The sequence below is a fragment of the Bos taurus genome, chromosome 15 (genome assembly GCF_002263795.3).
Source record: "Bos taurus isolate L1 Dominette 01449 registration number 42190680 breed Hereford chromosome 15, ARS-UCD2.0, whole genome shotgun sequence".
NCBI lineage: Eukaryota > Metazoa > Chordata > Mammalia > Artiodactyla > Bovidae > Bos > Bos taurus.
The window spans coordinates 43,410,700-43,427,959 of NC_037342.1; the positions used below are offsets into that span (position 1 = coordinate 43,410,700).

The window sequence follows — 17,260 nt, forward strand, 5'->3', positions numbered from 1 at the left end:
TAGTCTGACAAAGAAAATACATTGAGAAAGAAAGTGAACAAATTTGCCCCAGGGGAACACGTAGGGGTAACAGATGGTTTCTGTTGCTCTTTCTTTGAAAGCCTGGTAAACAGCTTTCCTGGGTTAATAGTGCCTTAGAAGAGGCCTGTGGCTTGTCCAGATGGGGGGCAGCTCACTATCTGCATTGTGGATATTTGTGAGTGTCTGTCTCCTGAGCACCACAGTCATCTGGTGATGGGGGGCCAAGGTACAGGCTGTCTCTTCGAGTGGTTGTCTTCTTCACTTTATGTGGGAGCTGTGAATTTACCTCAACTTTGTGTGTACAAGAGAGAAAGAAGACAGTGATGAGAGCAGTGTAAGATGGTTTTCTTTAGGTACCAACACTCTGCTTGTTAGTCTGTGTTATTTTAAAGCTGTCTCTTATTTAAAAAGTGCTGATAGTAATGAAGTTGTCATCTAAAAGTAATAACAGGTTAATTTAGTTAGAAATTTGCATTTCCTTCTCTTTCTACATTGTGCCCTGTTAGAGTTGACAGAAGGTGATCTCTGATTCCTGCACAAGTTGAGAAATTATCTAGAAGACAAGGAAAATTGAAATGCTGGGGCAGGAAGTGAATCGAAGATACAATAGTTGGTTTTCAACATGCACTGAAAATCTAAATTGAGTTGGGCAGTCAATTTCAGAAATGTTTATAACAGGAAAAATATAGTGAAATCTTTTAATGCAGGAAAGAAATTGATTATAGCATGAGTAGCACTGAATTGGTGACCAGTGTCACTAACAGGATCAGTTCTAGGACATCCCAGGTTGTCATTATGCAAAAGATAGCATAATCATCTGATTATATCCATTCCTAAGGGCTTCTCTGGTGGCTCAGTCGTAAAGAACCCACCTGCCAATGCAGGAGAATCAGGTTCAATCCCTGGGTCAGAAAGATCCCCTGGAGAAGGAAATTGCAACCTACTCCCGTATTCTTGCCTGGGAAATCCCATGGACAGAGGAGCCTTGCAGGCAGCTGAGCATGCTCATACGCATGCATGCATAAATTCCTAGGGAAAAAAATTTCATCACTCTTGCTGTAGATAATGTGAACTAGACTTTATAGGATTGGTGGTGTTGTGGTAAGAAGAGGCAGTTTATATGACGCTTCTGTCTTAGAGAGGGAGAACATAGCTGTCTTCAAAGAACTCTGTCCCAGGTATAGCTTTGAATGCTGGATTTGTGTTGCCTGCAGCTTCGGCTTTAAAACCTTGGCCGGTTGTTTAAAACATTAAAACACTTTTTTAAAATTAAAAATACACTTTTTAAATACATTAAACTTTTTATTTGAGGTAATTGTAGAATCAGTTATGCTGCTGTAAGAAATAATACAGGGAGATTATTTTCCTTTACCCAATGGTAACATCTTGAAAAACTGTAGTATACTGTTACAACCAGTATATTAACATTGATACATGTTAATATCAGGACATTAACATCCTGATATAGTCAGGATACAGGATAGTTCCATCACCACAAGAATTCTTGGAGTTGTGCTTTTATAGCCTCCCTCCACCCATCCCTGACTTCTGATCATTCATTTCTGTGATGAATGAATGAATACCACTATTGATCTGTTCATTTCTATAATTTTGTCATTACAAGAATGTTATAAAATGGAATCATACAGTGTATAACCTCTTCTCATTCTTGAAAGTGCAGGTCTGCAGCAGTGAATTCTCTCAGCTTTGTTTTACCTGAAATGTGTTAATTTTTGCCTTCAATTTTGAAGAATTTTTGTTTGTAAAGTTCTAGATTGACAAAGGCTTTTTTTTCTTTTAGTATATGTAGAATGTTTTCCATGTCTTCTAATCCCTACTGTTTCTGATAAAAAGCAGTAGTAATTTCAATCATTTTTCTACTTAATGTAATGTATTCTTTTTCTTTGCTCCATTCAATCTTTTCTCTTAAAATTTTGTTTTTTCAACAATTTAATTGCATATCATTTTCTTGGTATTTATTCTGCTTGGAATTCTTGACTGAGCTTCTTGACTCTGTAAATTTATATCTTTTACCAAATTTGGGAAATTTTTGATCATTATTTCTTCAAATATTCTTTTTAACCACATTTGCTCTTCTTTCCTTTGGGGCTCCAATTATATGTATGTTAGACTTGCTGTCTCCCATATCTCTGGTTTCCCTCCCTTGGCCCCCCTTTTCTCTCTAATCTTTTTTCTTTCTGTTTTACAGTTTGGTTACTTTGTGGTTGTGGTTGATTTGTTTTTCAGTTCACTAACTCTTCTGCATCTCCATTCTACTTTTCCCATCCATTTAATTATAGTATCTATTTCTTTGCTGAGATTTACTGGCTTTTCATTCATTATGAACACCCCTCTTTTAAATCCTTGACTGCTAAACCAAACATTTGGGTCAATGCAAAGTCAGTTTCTTTTGACTCTTCTCTTGAGAATGGGTCATGTTTCTTGTTTCTTTATATGCTAAACAATTTTAGATTGTGTCCTTGACATTGTGTATGGTATGTTATAGAGACTCTGAATTCTGTCACTTTCCTTCAGAGAACATTGAATTTTGTTCGTTTCCCAGCAGTGAGCAGCAGCTTAAATCTCAGTTCAGTTCTTTTAGCCCTAATTTAGCTGTTTGGGGTCTGTTCCATGCACTTATGGTTCAGGGATCAGTCAGAGACTTGAGCAGCATTTATACAGTTAGTGGTACCCCCTCTCTGGCTCTCCTTGGAATTTCCCTCCCTCACTTCTCAGCTGTTATGGTTGCCTTTAAAGTCTGTTCTCTGGTTCTTCAAGCTAATAAGACTGGATTTTTATCTGAATTTTAGCCACCTCTCATGGCACAGACTCGGACCTGCCTAGCCAAAAGGGGACTCTTTTCCAGTGTTATTACCTTTTCCCCAGAGTTGACCCTCCATCTCCTTTCACAATCTGCCTGTTTTTTGTTCTCTATTACCTTTGGATGGGCTTTCATAGTGGCTCAGACTGTAGAGAATCTGCCTGTAGTGCAGGAGACCCGGATTTGGTCCCTGGATGGGAAGATGCACTGGAGAAGGGAATGGCAACCCACTCCAGTATTCTCGCCTGGGAAATTGCATGGACAGAGGAGCCTGGTGGGCTATGGTCCATGGGGTTGCAAAGAGTCAGACAAGACTGAACTAACACACACACACACACCTTTGGGTAGTTGTTTTTTATATTTTATCTGGAGTTCATAGTTTATCTGCAGGAGTGTCATAGGAGACTTTCTGCCATGGCTGTAAGTAGAACTTCCATCAAACTAGATATAAATTACTCTTTTGACAAAGTCATTTTTTTGTTGTTGTTTATTTATTCTTTTAGTTTCACCGATACTTATATTATCCTCCCTATGTCTTCCAAGGGACCAGATATAAAAATGTTCTCAGCTTTTTAAAAAAAAAACACTTCAAATTTTATATAAAGCTCCTTTAGTGTGTCCCAACTCTGACTACTGATAGTTTAGAAATTGAATTTATTCATTTTATTTGGTGTATCTAATCTAAGATATAGGTATAACAGATATATTCTATAAACAGTTTCCCAACTCTGACTACTGATAGTTTAGAAATTGAATTTATTCATTTTATTTGGTGTATCTAATCCAAGATGTAGGTATAACAGATGTATTCTATAAACAGTTTCCCAGGAAATAACGGTTACTTTTATTTTGCTTGAATCTAAGCTAACGCAATGATCTGGAGAAGTTAGGTGGTTCAGCATAAACCAGGTTGAGATTTAACTATACTGGGTCTTCCTCAGGTAGACCTACCTTTTCATATCTGCTCTACCACTTAAAAACACAAACATAATAAGTTTAATATAAATGTGGAGGTCTTGATGAACATTTTCTGATGACCTGGACTTCAGACAGAAGTTTTGAGGTATTTTCTATTTTAACTTGCTCACATGAAGCAATCAACATAGGCTTTTCATGGTAAGAATGGAGAAAATAATGTCCTAATTTGGGTCATTATCAACCTGGAAAGCAGTTATTTAGTAGTATGTGTATTTCATTTTAGACTCTGTGAAAACCTGCTCATTTAGGTTAACTTTTAAGTGGTCAAAATATTTTCTGCCCAAATTAGAAATATTTGGAGCTGTGGTTTTAACTTTTTTGAGTCATGAAATCCTTTGAGATCTGATAGAAATTGTGTTTTCTCCCCAGAAAAATGCAGACGTCTTCCTACAAAAATTTGTAAAGCATTGCAGAGTTTAGGGGTTCCTTTGAAGCTTCTCAGCATCAGCATCCCTCATTCAGGGTTATTCAAATCAAGCTAGTACTAAGAAGCTAATAGCAATACCAATGTCAGTTTGTTTCTGGCTTGGCCAAAGCAGGACAAGTAAACAAAGAACCTATTAGAAGTCCTTGTAAGGCATGCAGGCTTTTAAAGAAAATCTGTTGTGATTTTATCTGAACTGTACTTTCCAGAGGGCAGATTCACAAAGATAGATTGATACCTAGTTGACTAATTTTTCAGTTGTTGTTAGAAATGGGCCTTAGTTTTGATGTTCAGACCTGCTGACATTTGTGTTGGGCAAATAATTAGTTATTGTTTATAGAACAATGGAACAGCTGTGGTTGTGATGTCATATTCCTGGTATTGTTTGAATTTCCAGAGGTCTAAATAACTGAGGATTTAGGGACCTGTGACATGTGTAGGTTTGAGGAGATAGGGCTATCTAGATGTTCCTGAGGCAATATGTGTGTGTTGCTTATTCTCTGAAAAACTCAGCGCTCAGTAAATGAACAGTGATTAAGTTGTTTTTAATAAAAAGATCTTAGGTTTGTGATCTCCTTTCTCTGTTACTTTATGACACTTCATATGGTGTCTATAATGAACATGATTTGGTCTCTGGGCCCTTATACCTATTCTTTGCACATTATCTTTCCCCTTGCAGTGAAAATACTATGCTCCTGCTACTGGTTCAGTCTAATACACAGCAGGACTTTTGTCTAAGAGGCACTGTCTGCTGTGCGTTTACTCAGAAACTGACTATTTAACAAGACTTCTGTACTCAGCTTGTTTAAAGAAGGAGTAGGAACTGGAGAGGTGGTGGTGGGGACTGAGGATCTGAAGACCACTTCTGTGATCGTAGCTTTCCTCCTCCTCTTTGTCTACATTCCAGGTCAGCTCATCATGTTCACTTTTGGCTCCATTCTTCATCTCACTGCTTTGAAATTCTCCCCCTAAATAGTCCCCTGTTTGATCTTTTGAATGCTCTTCAGGTCTTAGGGGGTACCTCATAGCCATCTGAGGAAAATGTCTTTCTCTGAAGGCTTTCGTATAGGACATTGCTAACCGCCCTGACTCCTGTGTATGTTCAGATGTTTTGTGGTTTTTACTGAGGGGATTTTTTAGCCTACTAAGAAAGAAATGAGAAAACTGACAATTAAAAGTAAAGAAGCTTATGAGGAAGAAATAGTTTATCTTCTCTCAGAATTGGATACAGTTTAAAAATACATTCTGAGACTGTCAGAATGTAGACAAGATCTTTTGTCAGCTGCTTGCAGTTTAATTACTTTGTACAGTGAGTGCAGGCTTGCATGGGTGGGCTCTTTGCACTCTGCAGGTGTTAGTGAAAGCTCTGAGACTCTCTTGACATAGCTGTAGGGCTTTGTTGCATTGCTTCCAATATCACCAGCTGCCTGCTGATTTTGCAAGTTTTCTTCAGTGAACATTACCAAATGTATTTTGAGAAATGAAACTTGCTAGATACGAGTTTCAGAAAAATCAGTTTGAAAGAAGGGATTGGATGTGAGAGAAATTGAAATTGTAGAACTTGCTTTATTAACAGAAAGAAGGTTGGGCCTTGTCAGAAGTTGAAGATTATGAGTAAGTGGGCTTATGATGACAATGATGGACAGAACCTGACAGAAAATGGATGTGAAGGTTTTAATTATAAAAGCAGTAACTTTCTGACTGGAATGATTATTAGTTTCTGGAACAGGTGCCTTAGAATTAATATAAACTTTTTTTCTCCCAGAAGCTTTCAAGATGCCTCTCAGTTCAGTTCAGTTCAGTCGCTCAGTTGTGTCTGACTCTTTGCGACCCCATGAATCCCAGCATGCCAGGCCTCCCTGTCCATCACCAACTCCTGGAGTTCACTCAGACTCACGTCCATCGAGTCAGTGATGCCATCCAGCCATCTCATCCTCTGTCGTCCCCTTCTCCTACTGCCCCCAATCCCTCCCAGCATCAGGCTGATTTAAAGTGAAGGACTGTCTGACTTTAGGTTCATCCCAATCTTGTGTTGGTGAGAAGTGCATCTTCCTTAATAATCACCAGCCTCCTGGGGTTCTAAGCCAACTTAGAAAAACTTCAGTTTGAGCAGAATTTATTCTGGCAACTGGAACACATGAACAGGATCCTGTGCAAGTGTGCTCTGAATGGATAGATCACATAAGCTGGAGCCTCCCACCTAATAACCTCCCTGCAAAATTGTTATTTGTATATGTTCTTTTTCCTATAGAATGTTTCATATACGTTTGATGGAACGGTTCTTGAGGATAGGTGGTTCATCTCTATCCTCCACAGTACCTAAGGCCCTTGTATAACACGATTACTCAGTAAATAGATATGTAATTCAATTGAATTGTCCTTGGTCATGTTTCCCACATATTTTTCCATGATTACTAGTAAATTTATATGTTTGAAATATTTAGGTGCATTTAATTTGTCCCCTTCTCCCTCATTCCTTGGGAAAAACAATATTTGGTGGTATACTTTCAGAGAAAGCACTACTGGCTTTATAGTACTTTAATCTATTGAGCTCTTTATCCCATTATACTATATTGTAATGTTTTTCAAGCTGTGAATCGTGGCCATTAGTAGGTCTGCAGGTAGCATTTTGGTTTTAAATGATGTAGAGTAGAAATTATGAAAAGATATCTCATGTAGTAAGGGTAAGTATTTTTGGGTGAAATTTTTGTTTTAAGTGAATTTATGTATACGTAATATGTATGTGTTTATTGCTTCATGATGTAAACTTTGTTTCATACTGGAGTCATGGTCAAAAAAGTTTGAATAACATTGCTTTATTGTAATCCTGTGTTATTTTATTTATCATATAGCATTATGCCAGTACATACAGGCTTCTAAAGCCAGGGATGGTGCCAGCTCTTTCATTTCAAGTACAACTGAAGGTAAAAACAAACTTGAAACACCCGTAGCGTTCTGGTGGCTCTTATATAAGTCTCTGCGGTGGCATTTTGTACCCTTTGACATTCTAACTTTCTTATGCCTTTTCCCACCAATACATTTTTCATATTCCTATCCTTCTAGGTGGTGGGTTCTTTGATTCTTCCTCTTTTCTCCTTAATGTCCTTATTTCTGTGTATTCTTAATGCTTTTAGGAGGGGACGGAGGAAACAAAGGAGAATTTCAGAAATTTCAAATGATTCTCAACTGACAAATAACTCATTTATCCTGAAAAATCCGCCTTGTATTTTTTCAGAGATCATAGAAATGCATACTTTATTTTGAATTTAAAATAATTTATGCTTCTGTCATGTTTTCAGTTGACTTTTACCAAAGTAAATGTTGCTTTTAGGGAAAAAAAATGATACAGTCTTTCATCTTTCCTTGTGTTTTCTCCCCTCTTCTCCCAGTAAGATTAACTATTGGATTTGTAGTAATGATTTCATTTTAAAGAAAAGCCAAGGTATCTAGCAGTATCCAGTATTAACCATGCTAAACTTTTCCAGCTTCTTTACTGATCTATAATCTAATAACTATAATGCCTTTCCTGTTCTTAGATGGTTGACATACTAACCTTTTGCCTTCATTTCTGTACCTTGCTGGACTGCCAAGCTCAGATATTCATAACCCTGTGTTTCAAGGGACTTTGTGGAGATGATTTGCTTCGTTCTTTTTCTTGCAGGAGAAAATTTTGAGCAGACACCGTTGAGACGAACATTCAAGTCTAAGGTCCTTGCACGATATCCTGAGAATGTGGACTGGAATCCCTTTGACCAAGATGCAGTGGGAATGGTTAGTATTTGTTAGCTACAAGTGTGAGATAATTTACAGAGTAATTTACAGTAGGATTGTAAGTCCAGACTATGGTAGCTGTGATTCCACCTAGTATCAGTAACTTCTGAAGAAGTAATATGCATGTTGTTCATGATTCTGCATTTTGATCACTGTATCAAATACTCAGAATATATCAGCTATACCAAAAGTCACAGTGTGCTTCTGTTGAGTCAGACAAGTACTTAGTATTGGGTTAGTGAACTTTTTTGTGAGATTGAGCTGTTAGTTGCTTATAGCACTGATACTGTATGATGAGATTTAAAGCAGTTTCCTCTTAATTTGTACTGTATATATCTGAGTGATATGGCGAAAATGAATCTTTTTGTTTTAGTATAATTTTAGCACCCAGCTGGTGCCAGTGGTAAAGAACCTGCCTGCCAGTGCAGGAGACCAAAGAAACATGGGTTCAATCCCTGGGTTGGGAAGATCCTCTGGAGGAGGAAATGGCAACACACTCCACTGTTCTACTTGGAAAATCCCATGAACAAAGAAGCCTGGTGGGCTACAGGCCATGGAGTCGCAAAGAGTCAGACACGACGGAAGTGACTTAATACACAGATAGGGCAGCATTTTTAATCTCTAGAAGAATACTACCATGAATAATGTTTATTGAGTATTCAACTTATGCTAGGTACTGTGATAAGTACTTTACATGAATTAACTCATTTAATCCTCATAGTACCCCTTAATGTGGTCTACCCTGGTGGCTCAGTGGTAAAGAACGCATGTGCCAATGCAGGAGATGTGATTTTGATCCCTGAGTTGGAAAGATCCCCTGGAGAAGGAAATGGCAACCCACTCCAGTGTTCTTGCCTTGGAAATCCCATGGATAGAGAAGCCTGGTGGGCTACAGTCCATGGGGTCACAATGAGTTGGACGCGACCTACTGACTAAACAGCAAAAAATGAAATCCTTCATGTAGATAATATTAAATAAACACAGACACACGTATTTTATGGGTAAAGAAACTAAGATCCAGAGAGGTTAACGTGTTCAAGTCACATGGTTAAGGAGCTGTTTGAGTAAGCTTAAATACTAGTTCCAGAACTCTGCCCTTGACCACCACATCTTTGTACTTCATTATTTTTTAATAGCTTTGTGTGGATGATCTTGTTTAATGGACACAATAAGCCTCTGAAGTAGGCAGAGTAAACAGTATTATCTTCATTTTACAGGGGAGGAGTTTGAGTCTAGAGAGCCTCAAGTGTTTTGACTCCTAGCAATGGCACCCCTCTCCAGTACTCTTGCCTGGAAAACCCCATGGACAGAGGAGCCTGGTGGGCTGCAGTCCATGGGGTTGCTAAGAGTCAGACATGACTGAGCCACTTCCCTTTCACTTTTCACTTTCATGCATTGGAGAAGGAAATGGCAACCCATTCCAGTGTTCTTGCCTGGAGAATCCCAGGGACGGGGGAGCCTGGTGGGCTGCCGTCTATGGGGTCGCACAGAGTCGGACATGACTGAAGCGACTTAGCAGCAGCAACAGCAGCTGGTGCTTATTTCCTTTTAACATGGTATATTCTAGAAACATTTAGGCTTTAAGAAGTCAAGTTCAAGAATAATGGGAATACTATAATGTAGCTCCTTGTACTTGTTAACCCAGGCTCCTCAAAGTCCATTTGTATGACTAGGTTGGTGGAAAAGTAGAAAATGAAAACTGATTGATTCAGGTCAGTTTGATTAGCTGTTCAGTTTCTTTATATAACCCATCTGAGTTAAAGTGAAAAAAGTACATCTTTATCCTGATTATGTCATCTCTTTGCATTGTATGAAATGAACATCTCCCCCTTCCCCCTTTTTTCCCCCTGAAAAGAGAAGATTTTGTTGACAGAATCTTGTGAACTGGATAGAGTTTAAAACTTGGTTTATTTTTAGGTATGAAGTTGCATCTATCTGGTTTTTAGATACGTTTCAAGCATCATCTCCTAATACATGCTGTCATGCTTGACCACCTACCTAAATTCTCCAAGCTTTCTTTAACCTCCTTTATGCACTTTTTTTTTGTGCCCATTAAATACCCTTCTTCCTCTTGTCTGCCTAATGAGTTCAGGCATAAGCTCATCTCTGAAGCCTTTTCTGATGAAGACTGAGACTGAGTTGTTTTGTGTTCCTTGTGTTCCTCTGGTACTTTGTGTATACTTCTATATAGCCTTGATAACTACATTAGAATTTTAGTTATGTGTGTGTCTTAGAATGGGAGTTCTTTAGGGCAAATAGTTTGCTGTGTTGGACTTGATATTCCAGACACATAGCATAGTAGGTGCTCTTTAAGTGTTAATAAATAAGTAGTGATGGTGTTCTGAGAAGAGGAATAGCAGTGTGTTCTCACTTGTTATTTTCTTGTTGTCTTTTACAGCTATGCATGCCCAAAGGGCTGGCATTCAAGACTCAGGCTGATCCCAGGGAGCCTCAGTTCCATGCCTTTATTATCACTAGGGAGGATGGCTCTCGGACCTTTGGGTTTGCTCTCACGTTTTATGAGGAGGTGACTAGCAAGCAGATCTGCAGTGCAATGCAGACCCTCTACCACATGCATAATGCAGAGTATGATGTCCTCCATGCTCCACTTGCTGATAGCCGAGACCTCAGTGGCATGGAGGATGGTGATGGCACTCCTGGGACCAAGCTGCAGCGCTTCAACTCCTACGACATTAGCAGAGATACACTCTACGTCTCTAAGTGCATCTGCCTCATCACGCCCATGTCCTTCATGAAAGCATGTCGGAGTGTGCTGGAACAGCTTCACCAGGCAGTCACTTCGCCTCAGCCCCCTCCACTGCCCCTTGAGAGCTACATATACAATGTACTATATGAGGTGCCACTCCCACCTCCTGGCCGGTCCTTGAAGTTTTCTGGTGTCTATGGGCCAATCGTCTGCCAGAGACCAAGTACCAATGAGCTTCCCCTGTTCGACTTTCCTGTCAAAGAGGTCTTTGAACTGCTTGGGGTGGAGAATGTGTTTCAACTTTTTACTTGTGCCCTTCTGGAGTTTCAAATCCTGCTCTACTCACAGCGTAAGTCAGTGCTTACTAGAGCTCTCTTCCTGACTAGGGCCTCTCTTTTTTTCCAATTCAGGTAACTGGGGGTGACTGTAAAGGCCAAGGGCTGTTAGAGTTTGAGCAGAATCCACATCTTTTGCTTTGCATGACTCATCAGCTTTTGTAAATTCCAAGTATGTGAATTGTCAACTAATTGCAAAGAACAAATACAGAATTCCCTATTTAGCATTAACTAAATTAACTTGTGGCGCTAGTGGTAAAGAACCCACCTTCCAAGGCAGGAGACAGAAGTGATGTGGGTTTGATCCCTGGGTTGGGAAGACCCCCTGGAGGAGGAAATGGCAACCCACTCCAGTATTCTTGCCTAGAGAATCCCATGGACAGAGGAGCCTGGTGGCCTATGGTCCATACAGTTCGAAAGAGCCAGATATGACTGAGATGACTTGGTATGCACACGTGCTGGATGGCAAACTAATGGAACATGAGAGGCCTACCATTTCTTATTGACTATCATCATGGCCTTTTGCTGGACTCTCCAGTCTGGGAGGAGAACCCTGTCTCCTAAGTCTGGCTGATGGCTGAAAAGAGGAGGCAGGAGTTGATGTTTGTGGGACACACTTTTACCAGTTTGTCCTATCACTCTGCAGAGTTGTTTCTGCCCCTTCCTCAGCCTGACGGTAGTGAGGACCCTTCATATATTTGAAAAAATGAAGATGTGTTGCTTTTTTCTGTTGTTTGTTATAACTGAATTGTTTTTATAAATGAGACGTTAAGTGATTTTGAGCAGTGGATTTGGACAAAACAATAAAGTAGAGCAGAAGGAAAAAATATTTATTAAGGGAGTGAATTAAGTAACATGAAATTTGTTCATTCAGAACATATTTACTGAGAGTATGTTGTGTGCCAGGCGTTATTCTAGGGGCTGGAGATTCAGGGTGGACAAAATAGATAAACATTCCTGCTATAATAGAACTTACATTTCAGTGGGAAAGAGGTGATTTTTGCTTGCTTGGCTTGTGAGCTCTTAGTTCCCCAACCCCAACCCAAACCCCAAATCTAGGCCCTGGCAGTGGAAGCACCAAGTCTTAATCATTGGACTGATAGGGAATTCCCTCCACCCCTCTCTTTTTTGGAGAGGTGATTAAATAGATAAATGTACAGTATGTCAGGTGCTAATAAAAATAATATAGTAATTTTAATAAAAAGTTAAACAGTAAAGAGGATAGTATTGGGGGAAGGGAAATTCCAGTTTTTGATAGAGTGATTAGATTAGACCTCTCTGAGTGATCCATGTTAATGTTTGTAGGAAAAGTTTTCCAGGCAAAGAGCACAAGAAATAGAAAGGTTCTGAGACAAAAATGTAGTTAGTATGTCCAGGAACAGTGAGGGTGCTTGATGGATAAAATGGTGTGAGAGAGCAGGCGCTTAATAGCAGATGGTGTTAGAGACTTAACAGGAGGCCAAATTGTAGAGTCCTGTAGGCCACTGTAAGGACTTTGTTACTCTGAGATGTTTAGTCATTGGAGGTTTTAAGATTTTTGACTTTTTATTTTGAAATCATTCCCAGCTTATAGAAGAGTTGTAAGAAATATTCAAAGAACTCTTGTATACTCTGCCACAATTCACCAATTGTTAACATTTGGGTGCATTGTTTTATCATTCCCTCTGTATCTCTGTATGTGTGTGAACATAAATGAACCATTGAGAGTCACTGTAGATTCCATGTTCCTTGATTCCTTAGTACTTCAGCTTTTATTTTGTAAGAACAAGAACATTTTTTAACATAGCCATAATATGATTAATAAATTTAGGAAATTTAACATTGACAAAATAATAATACTGTATTCAGCTTTTATTTACCATTGTTCAATAATGTCCTTTATGATAAATTTTTAAAAATTGAGGGATAGTTGATACACTGTTATGTAAGTTTCAGGCATACACCATAGTGATTCATGATTTTTAAGGGTTATATTTCAGTTGTAGTTGTTATAAAATATTGTCAGAGAATACAGACAATATTCCCTGTGTTCCCTGCATTGTACAATAGGTCCTTGTAGCTTATTTTATACATAATAGTTTTTACCTCTCATTTGTTTGTTCTCTATATCTATGAGTCTGTTTCTTTTTTGTTATAACCTAGTTTAATTTCTTAGACTCTACATAAAAGTGAATGATAATTAAAAAATTCCTGGTTCAGAATTTTAGTCCAGTAACGTATGCAGTATGCATATTGCTTTTAGTAGTCAATTCTTCATGTCTCTCATGACTGACGTTTTTGTAGAGTACAGGCAAGGTATTTTGTAGAATGAACGTCCATTTGGGTTTTTCTTCTGATGTTTCCTTCTGGCTAGATTCAGGTTATACATTTTTGGCTGTGATATCACAGAAGTGATGTAGTGGTTCTCTCAGTGCATTATATCAAGAGGCACATCATGTCTGTTTTTATCACAGGAGGCACATGATGTTCGCTTGTCCCATTTTTGATAATGTTAATTTGATCACTTGGTTAAGATGACGTCTGCTGAATTTCTTAACTGAACATTATCATTTTTTCCCTTTGTAATTAATAACTAATTTGTGAGTTGATACTTTGAAACTCTGTAAATTTATTGTTGCTCTTCAGAGTTTTACCTAATAGCTTTAGCATTCTTTGATAATTCTAGTCTGAATTAGTTACCAGGCTGGTTGCTTTTTACTGTGAGGAAGAACATTTCATTCTCCCTTGTTTATTATTGTATGGACTCATATTTTTATTTTATTCAGTAGGTTATATGGTCCATTACTATAATTAATTTTTTTTATTTTGAGGTCAAATTGTTCCAGATATGGTCCATGGGCCAAGTCTGAATAATGTTAGTTAGGAGGCCATTGTAATAATCGCAGTGAGACTCTATGTTGTCTCTTCACTAAGGAGGTAACAGCAAAGTGGTGTGAAATGGTTGGATTCTGGATATGATTTGAAGTAATAGAGACTGTGTTGAATTGAATAGTGTCCATCTAAAATGGACAGCCAGTAGTTAGCTCCAGTTAATTCCTTTGGAAATCCTGGCCTGATGTTTCTAGATCTTCCAGTTTTTCACGAGGACCCAGATTTTTTATGTGAAATTTTTGATTTTTAAACGTTCATAACAATGTTCTTGTTAAACACTGCAGAACAAATAAGAAAAGCCTCTGTTGACTGAGTATGGTTCCTGAGGCTTCACTTTGCAACTTGTTTTAAGTAATGATGTTTCAGACTCCTGTCTCCTGGGTGATGTATAGACTTGTGTAAGTCTTGTTGCTTTTTTAGTTACTGTTTCTTGACTGTGCTCAGTCACTCAGTCCTGTCACACTCTGCGGTCCCATGGACTGTAGCCCGCCAGGGTACTCTGTCCATGGGATTCTCGAGGCAAGAATACTGGAGTGGGTTGCCATACCCTCCTCTAGGGGATCTTCTTGACCTAGGGATGGAACCCGTGTCTTCTGCATTGGCAGGCAGATTCTTTACCACTAGTGCCACCTGGGAAGCCCATGTTTCTTGAAACAGCTGACACTGAAAAACATGGGTTTTAATTACATGGATCCACTTTTATGTGGATTTTTTTCAATAAATATGTACTATAAGAATGAACAATCCATGGTTGTTTGAATCCTTGAATGTGGAACTGTGGATAGAGAGTGGAGTGAAGTGAAGTGAAAGTTGCTCAGTCGTCTCTGACTCTTTGCAACCCCATGGCCTGTAGAGTCCATGGGATTCTCCAGACCAGGATGTTGAAGTGGGTAGCTATTCCCTTCTCCAGGGGATCTTCCCTGCCCAGGGATTGAACCCAGGTCTCCCTCATTGCAGGCAGCTTCTTTACCGGCTGAGCCACCAGGGAAGCAGAGGGCCACCTGTAAATGTTTGAGATGATGAAGTTTTAGTCATCAGCTTTTAATTATTGCATTACTAGTTAAACAAAAAAACCAAAAACTATTTCCAGGTCATGTTTAGTCAGGAACAACGTGTAAGCTGCTCCAGAGTTTTATTGGTGACCACACAGGATGCTTTGCTAAAACTTCTCTATCTAGTTGATGCATATCAGCTTCTGCTCACTTCCTACTCATTTGTCTTCATTTTCTGGAAAGCTTTTTGTTACTTATAACTCCTTTAAGCTGGGATTTGCTTAAATAGTGGGCTGAGTTTTTAGTGAATAAAGCTGTTTAACCCCTGTGAAAACTCACTCATTTGAAATCAACCATTCCAAGAGGATATTACTCATATGGTTTTAAAATTTTTGTTCCTACTTTGTCCTTAAGTATCAAACCATCATACCATTTGTAAATAGTAACTTGTTAAATTTTGATTTTAATAAATCTATTGTATTGGCTTTGCTTATTTTAAAAATAAAACTCCAAAAACAAAAAGAAAAAAAAGTCTAGAAATTGCATCCTAAAGAAAAGCTAAACTTTGAACATAAGCCTTCTCTTCCAAGCTATGCTCCCTGACCTAGAATAGGCTTTTGAGTAATGAAAATCAGTCTTCTGAGTCTGTCAAGTTCTAGGGAAGGTTTTTATCAAACTGTTAAAATGACACTAGGTTGTCAGGTTGGGGGCAGACTTAGCTAAGGGTAGAAAACCAGCTTCTGCTTGGTTGGTGGTTCTTTGGTCTTGATCTTGACTGCAGAGTTCACATCAGCTCTTTATAGAATGCAGACTCATGTAAGTGGTAAATGAGGTGTTTGGCATTCATGCTGACTAGAAACCAGACCACAGTTCCTTTTCTTTTTGTTCTAGTTCTCTACCCTCTTTCTACCTAAGAGAATCTACTTAGCATTCTCATTTAGTATTTAGAGCAAGTTGCCATTTATGAATTCTGTTGTATTTCTATTAAATGTTATAATGAGAATGGACCTGTGTATGTGTTGGGGGAGGGGGTATACTTCAGCATGTGATCCACTGAGGTTTCTGGGTTGTCTCTCTGATACCCATAAGAGAATCATGCTCTGAGCATACCCTTGCTGAAGTTTACACTGTTCTTTCTACATGGGGAATTGTATTAAACATTTTAAATTACCATTGGAGAAGCAGATGCCTTGTTTTTGACTGGTTTGTGTGTATGTGTTTATTTTTTTGACCTAGATTACCAGCGACTGATGACTGTGGCGGAGACAATTACAGCTCTCATGTTTCCTTTCCAGTGGCAGCATGTCTATGTTCCTATTCTCCCGGCTTCTCTCCTACATTTCTTAGATGCTCCTGTGCCATACTTGATGGGCTTGCATTCCAATGGCTTGGATGACCGGTCAAAACTGGAGCTGCCTCAAGAGGTAAGAGAAATGTGGAGCTTGGGTGCTGGTGCCTGTGGCCCTGATACAAGATTTGGGAGACAAGAGCTTTGGGATGAGTCCAGGGTGGTATTGCCAAGTTTGTTTTTTGGAGAACATAAATAACTTTCCAGGAAAAAAGTAAAAATAATTAACATTTAGCTCAATTTATATCATTCCGGAAACACTTATCACCTGACATACATTTATTGTAATCTCTGTGTTTATACTATTATGAACTGCCTTTTTCATGCACATTTTTTTAAACACAGGATTTTATGTATTTTTAAGACATTTATTAGAAAATCTTATTATGTAAAATTTTAAATTTACATGGAAGAGAGTAGCATATTTCAATACTTAGCTTCAACAGTTATCATACATTTAAATTGTATTTTATTTATATACTATTTCATATTATTTAAAGAAATTCCACATAATATGATTTTATAGCTACTTTAGTAGCCAGACTTATGTTAATAAATCATTGGTTTTCTTTTACAGGCCACAGTTGCTCTGTAAAAGTTGACCAGATCATGGTGATTCTTGTAGTACTGAGACATCTTTGAAAATTTTCCTTGCTCAAGATAATTTAGGCCTTGAGATAATGCATTTCCTCTCTTGCTGTGAGAATGGCCTGTTCAAAGTCTTTTCTATTGTTTTAAATACTAACATAACTGATTAAAAATAAGAATTTATTTATTTAGTACTTCATTCTAAAATAAATTTAAAGCACCCTTAGAAATAAGATTGTTTACTGTTTATTTTCCTAGAACTACAGGTAAAACTCGTCTACCTCTTTTGGTCATTTGGTGGCTGGTATGAAACTAGCTGGGGGAATTGGGCTTTACTACTCTGAATTTCATAGTCAGTGGAAAGGCCTGGGAAGAACACTTTGGAGTATTCACACAATGGTCTC

General features: G+C 38.4%; 1 protein-coding gene across 4 annotated transcripts in view; it reads left to right on the forward strand.

Annotated features, from left to right (window-relative positions):
* DENND5A (DENN domain containing 5A) overlaps positions 1 to 17,260 on the forward strand; it is a 94,427-nt gene that overhangs the window by 35,807 nt on the left and 41,360 nt on the right. For 3 of the 4 annotated variants that reach the window (XM_002693106.6, XM_005216096.5, XM_024975808.2), the window contains exons 2-5: positions 7,097 to 7,168; positions 7,906 to 8,015; positions 10,414 to 11,071; positions 16,157 to 16,344. In XM_002693106.6, coding sequence (XP_002693152.2) covers positions 7,097 to 7,168; positions 7,906 to 8,015; positions 10,414 to 11,071; positions 16,157 to 16,344 — 1,028 coding nt within the window. The remainder of the gene's footprint in view (positions 1 to 7,096; positions 7,169 to 7,905; positions 8,016 to 10,413; positions 11,072 to 16,156; positions 16,345 to 17,260) is intronic. The other variant, XM_059875107.1, reaches the window with a different exon arrangement.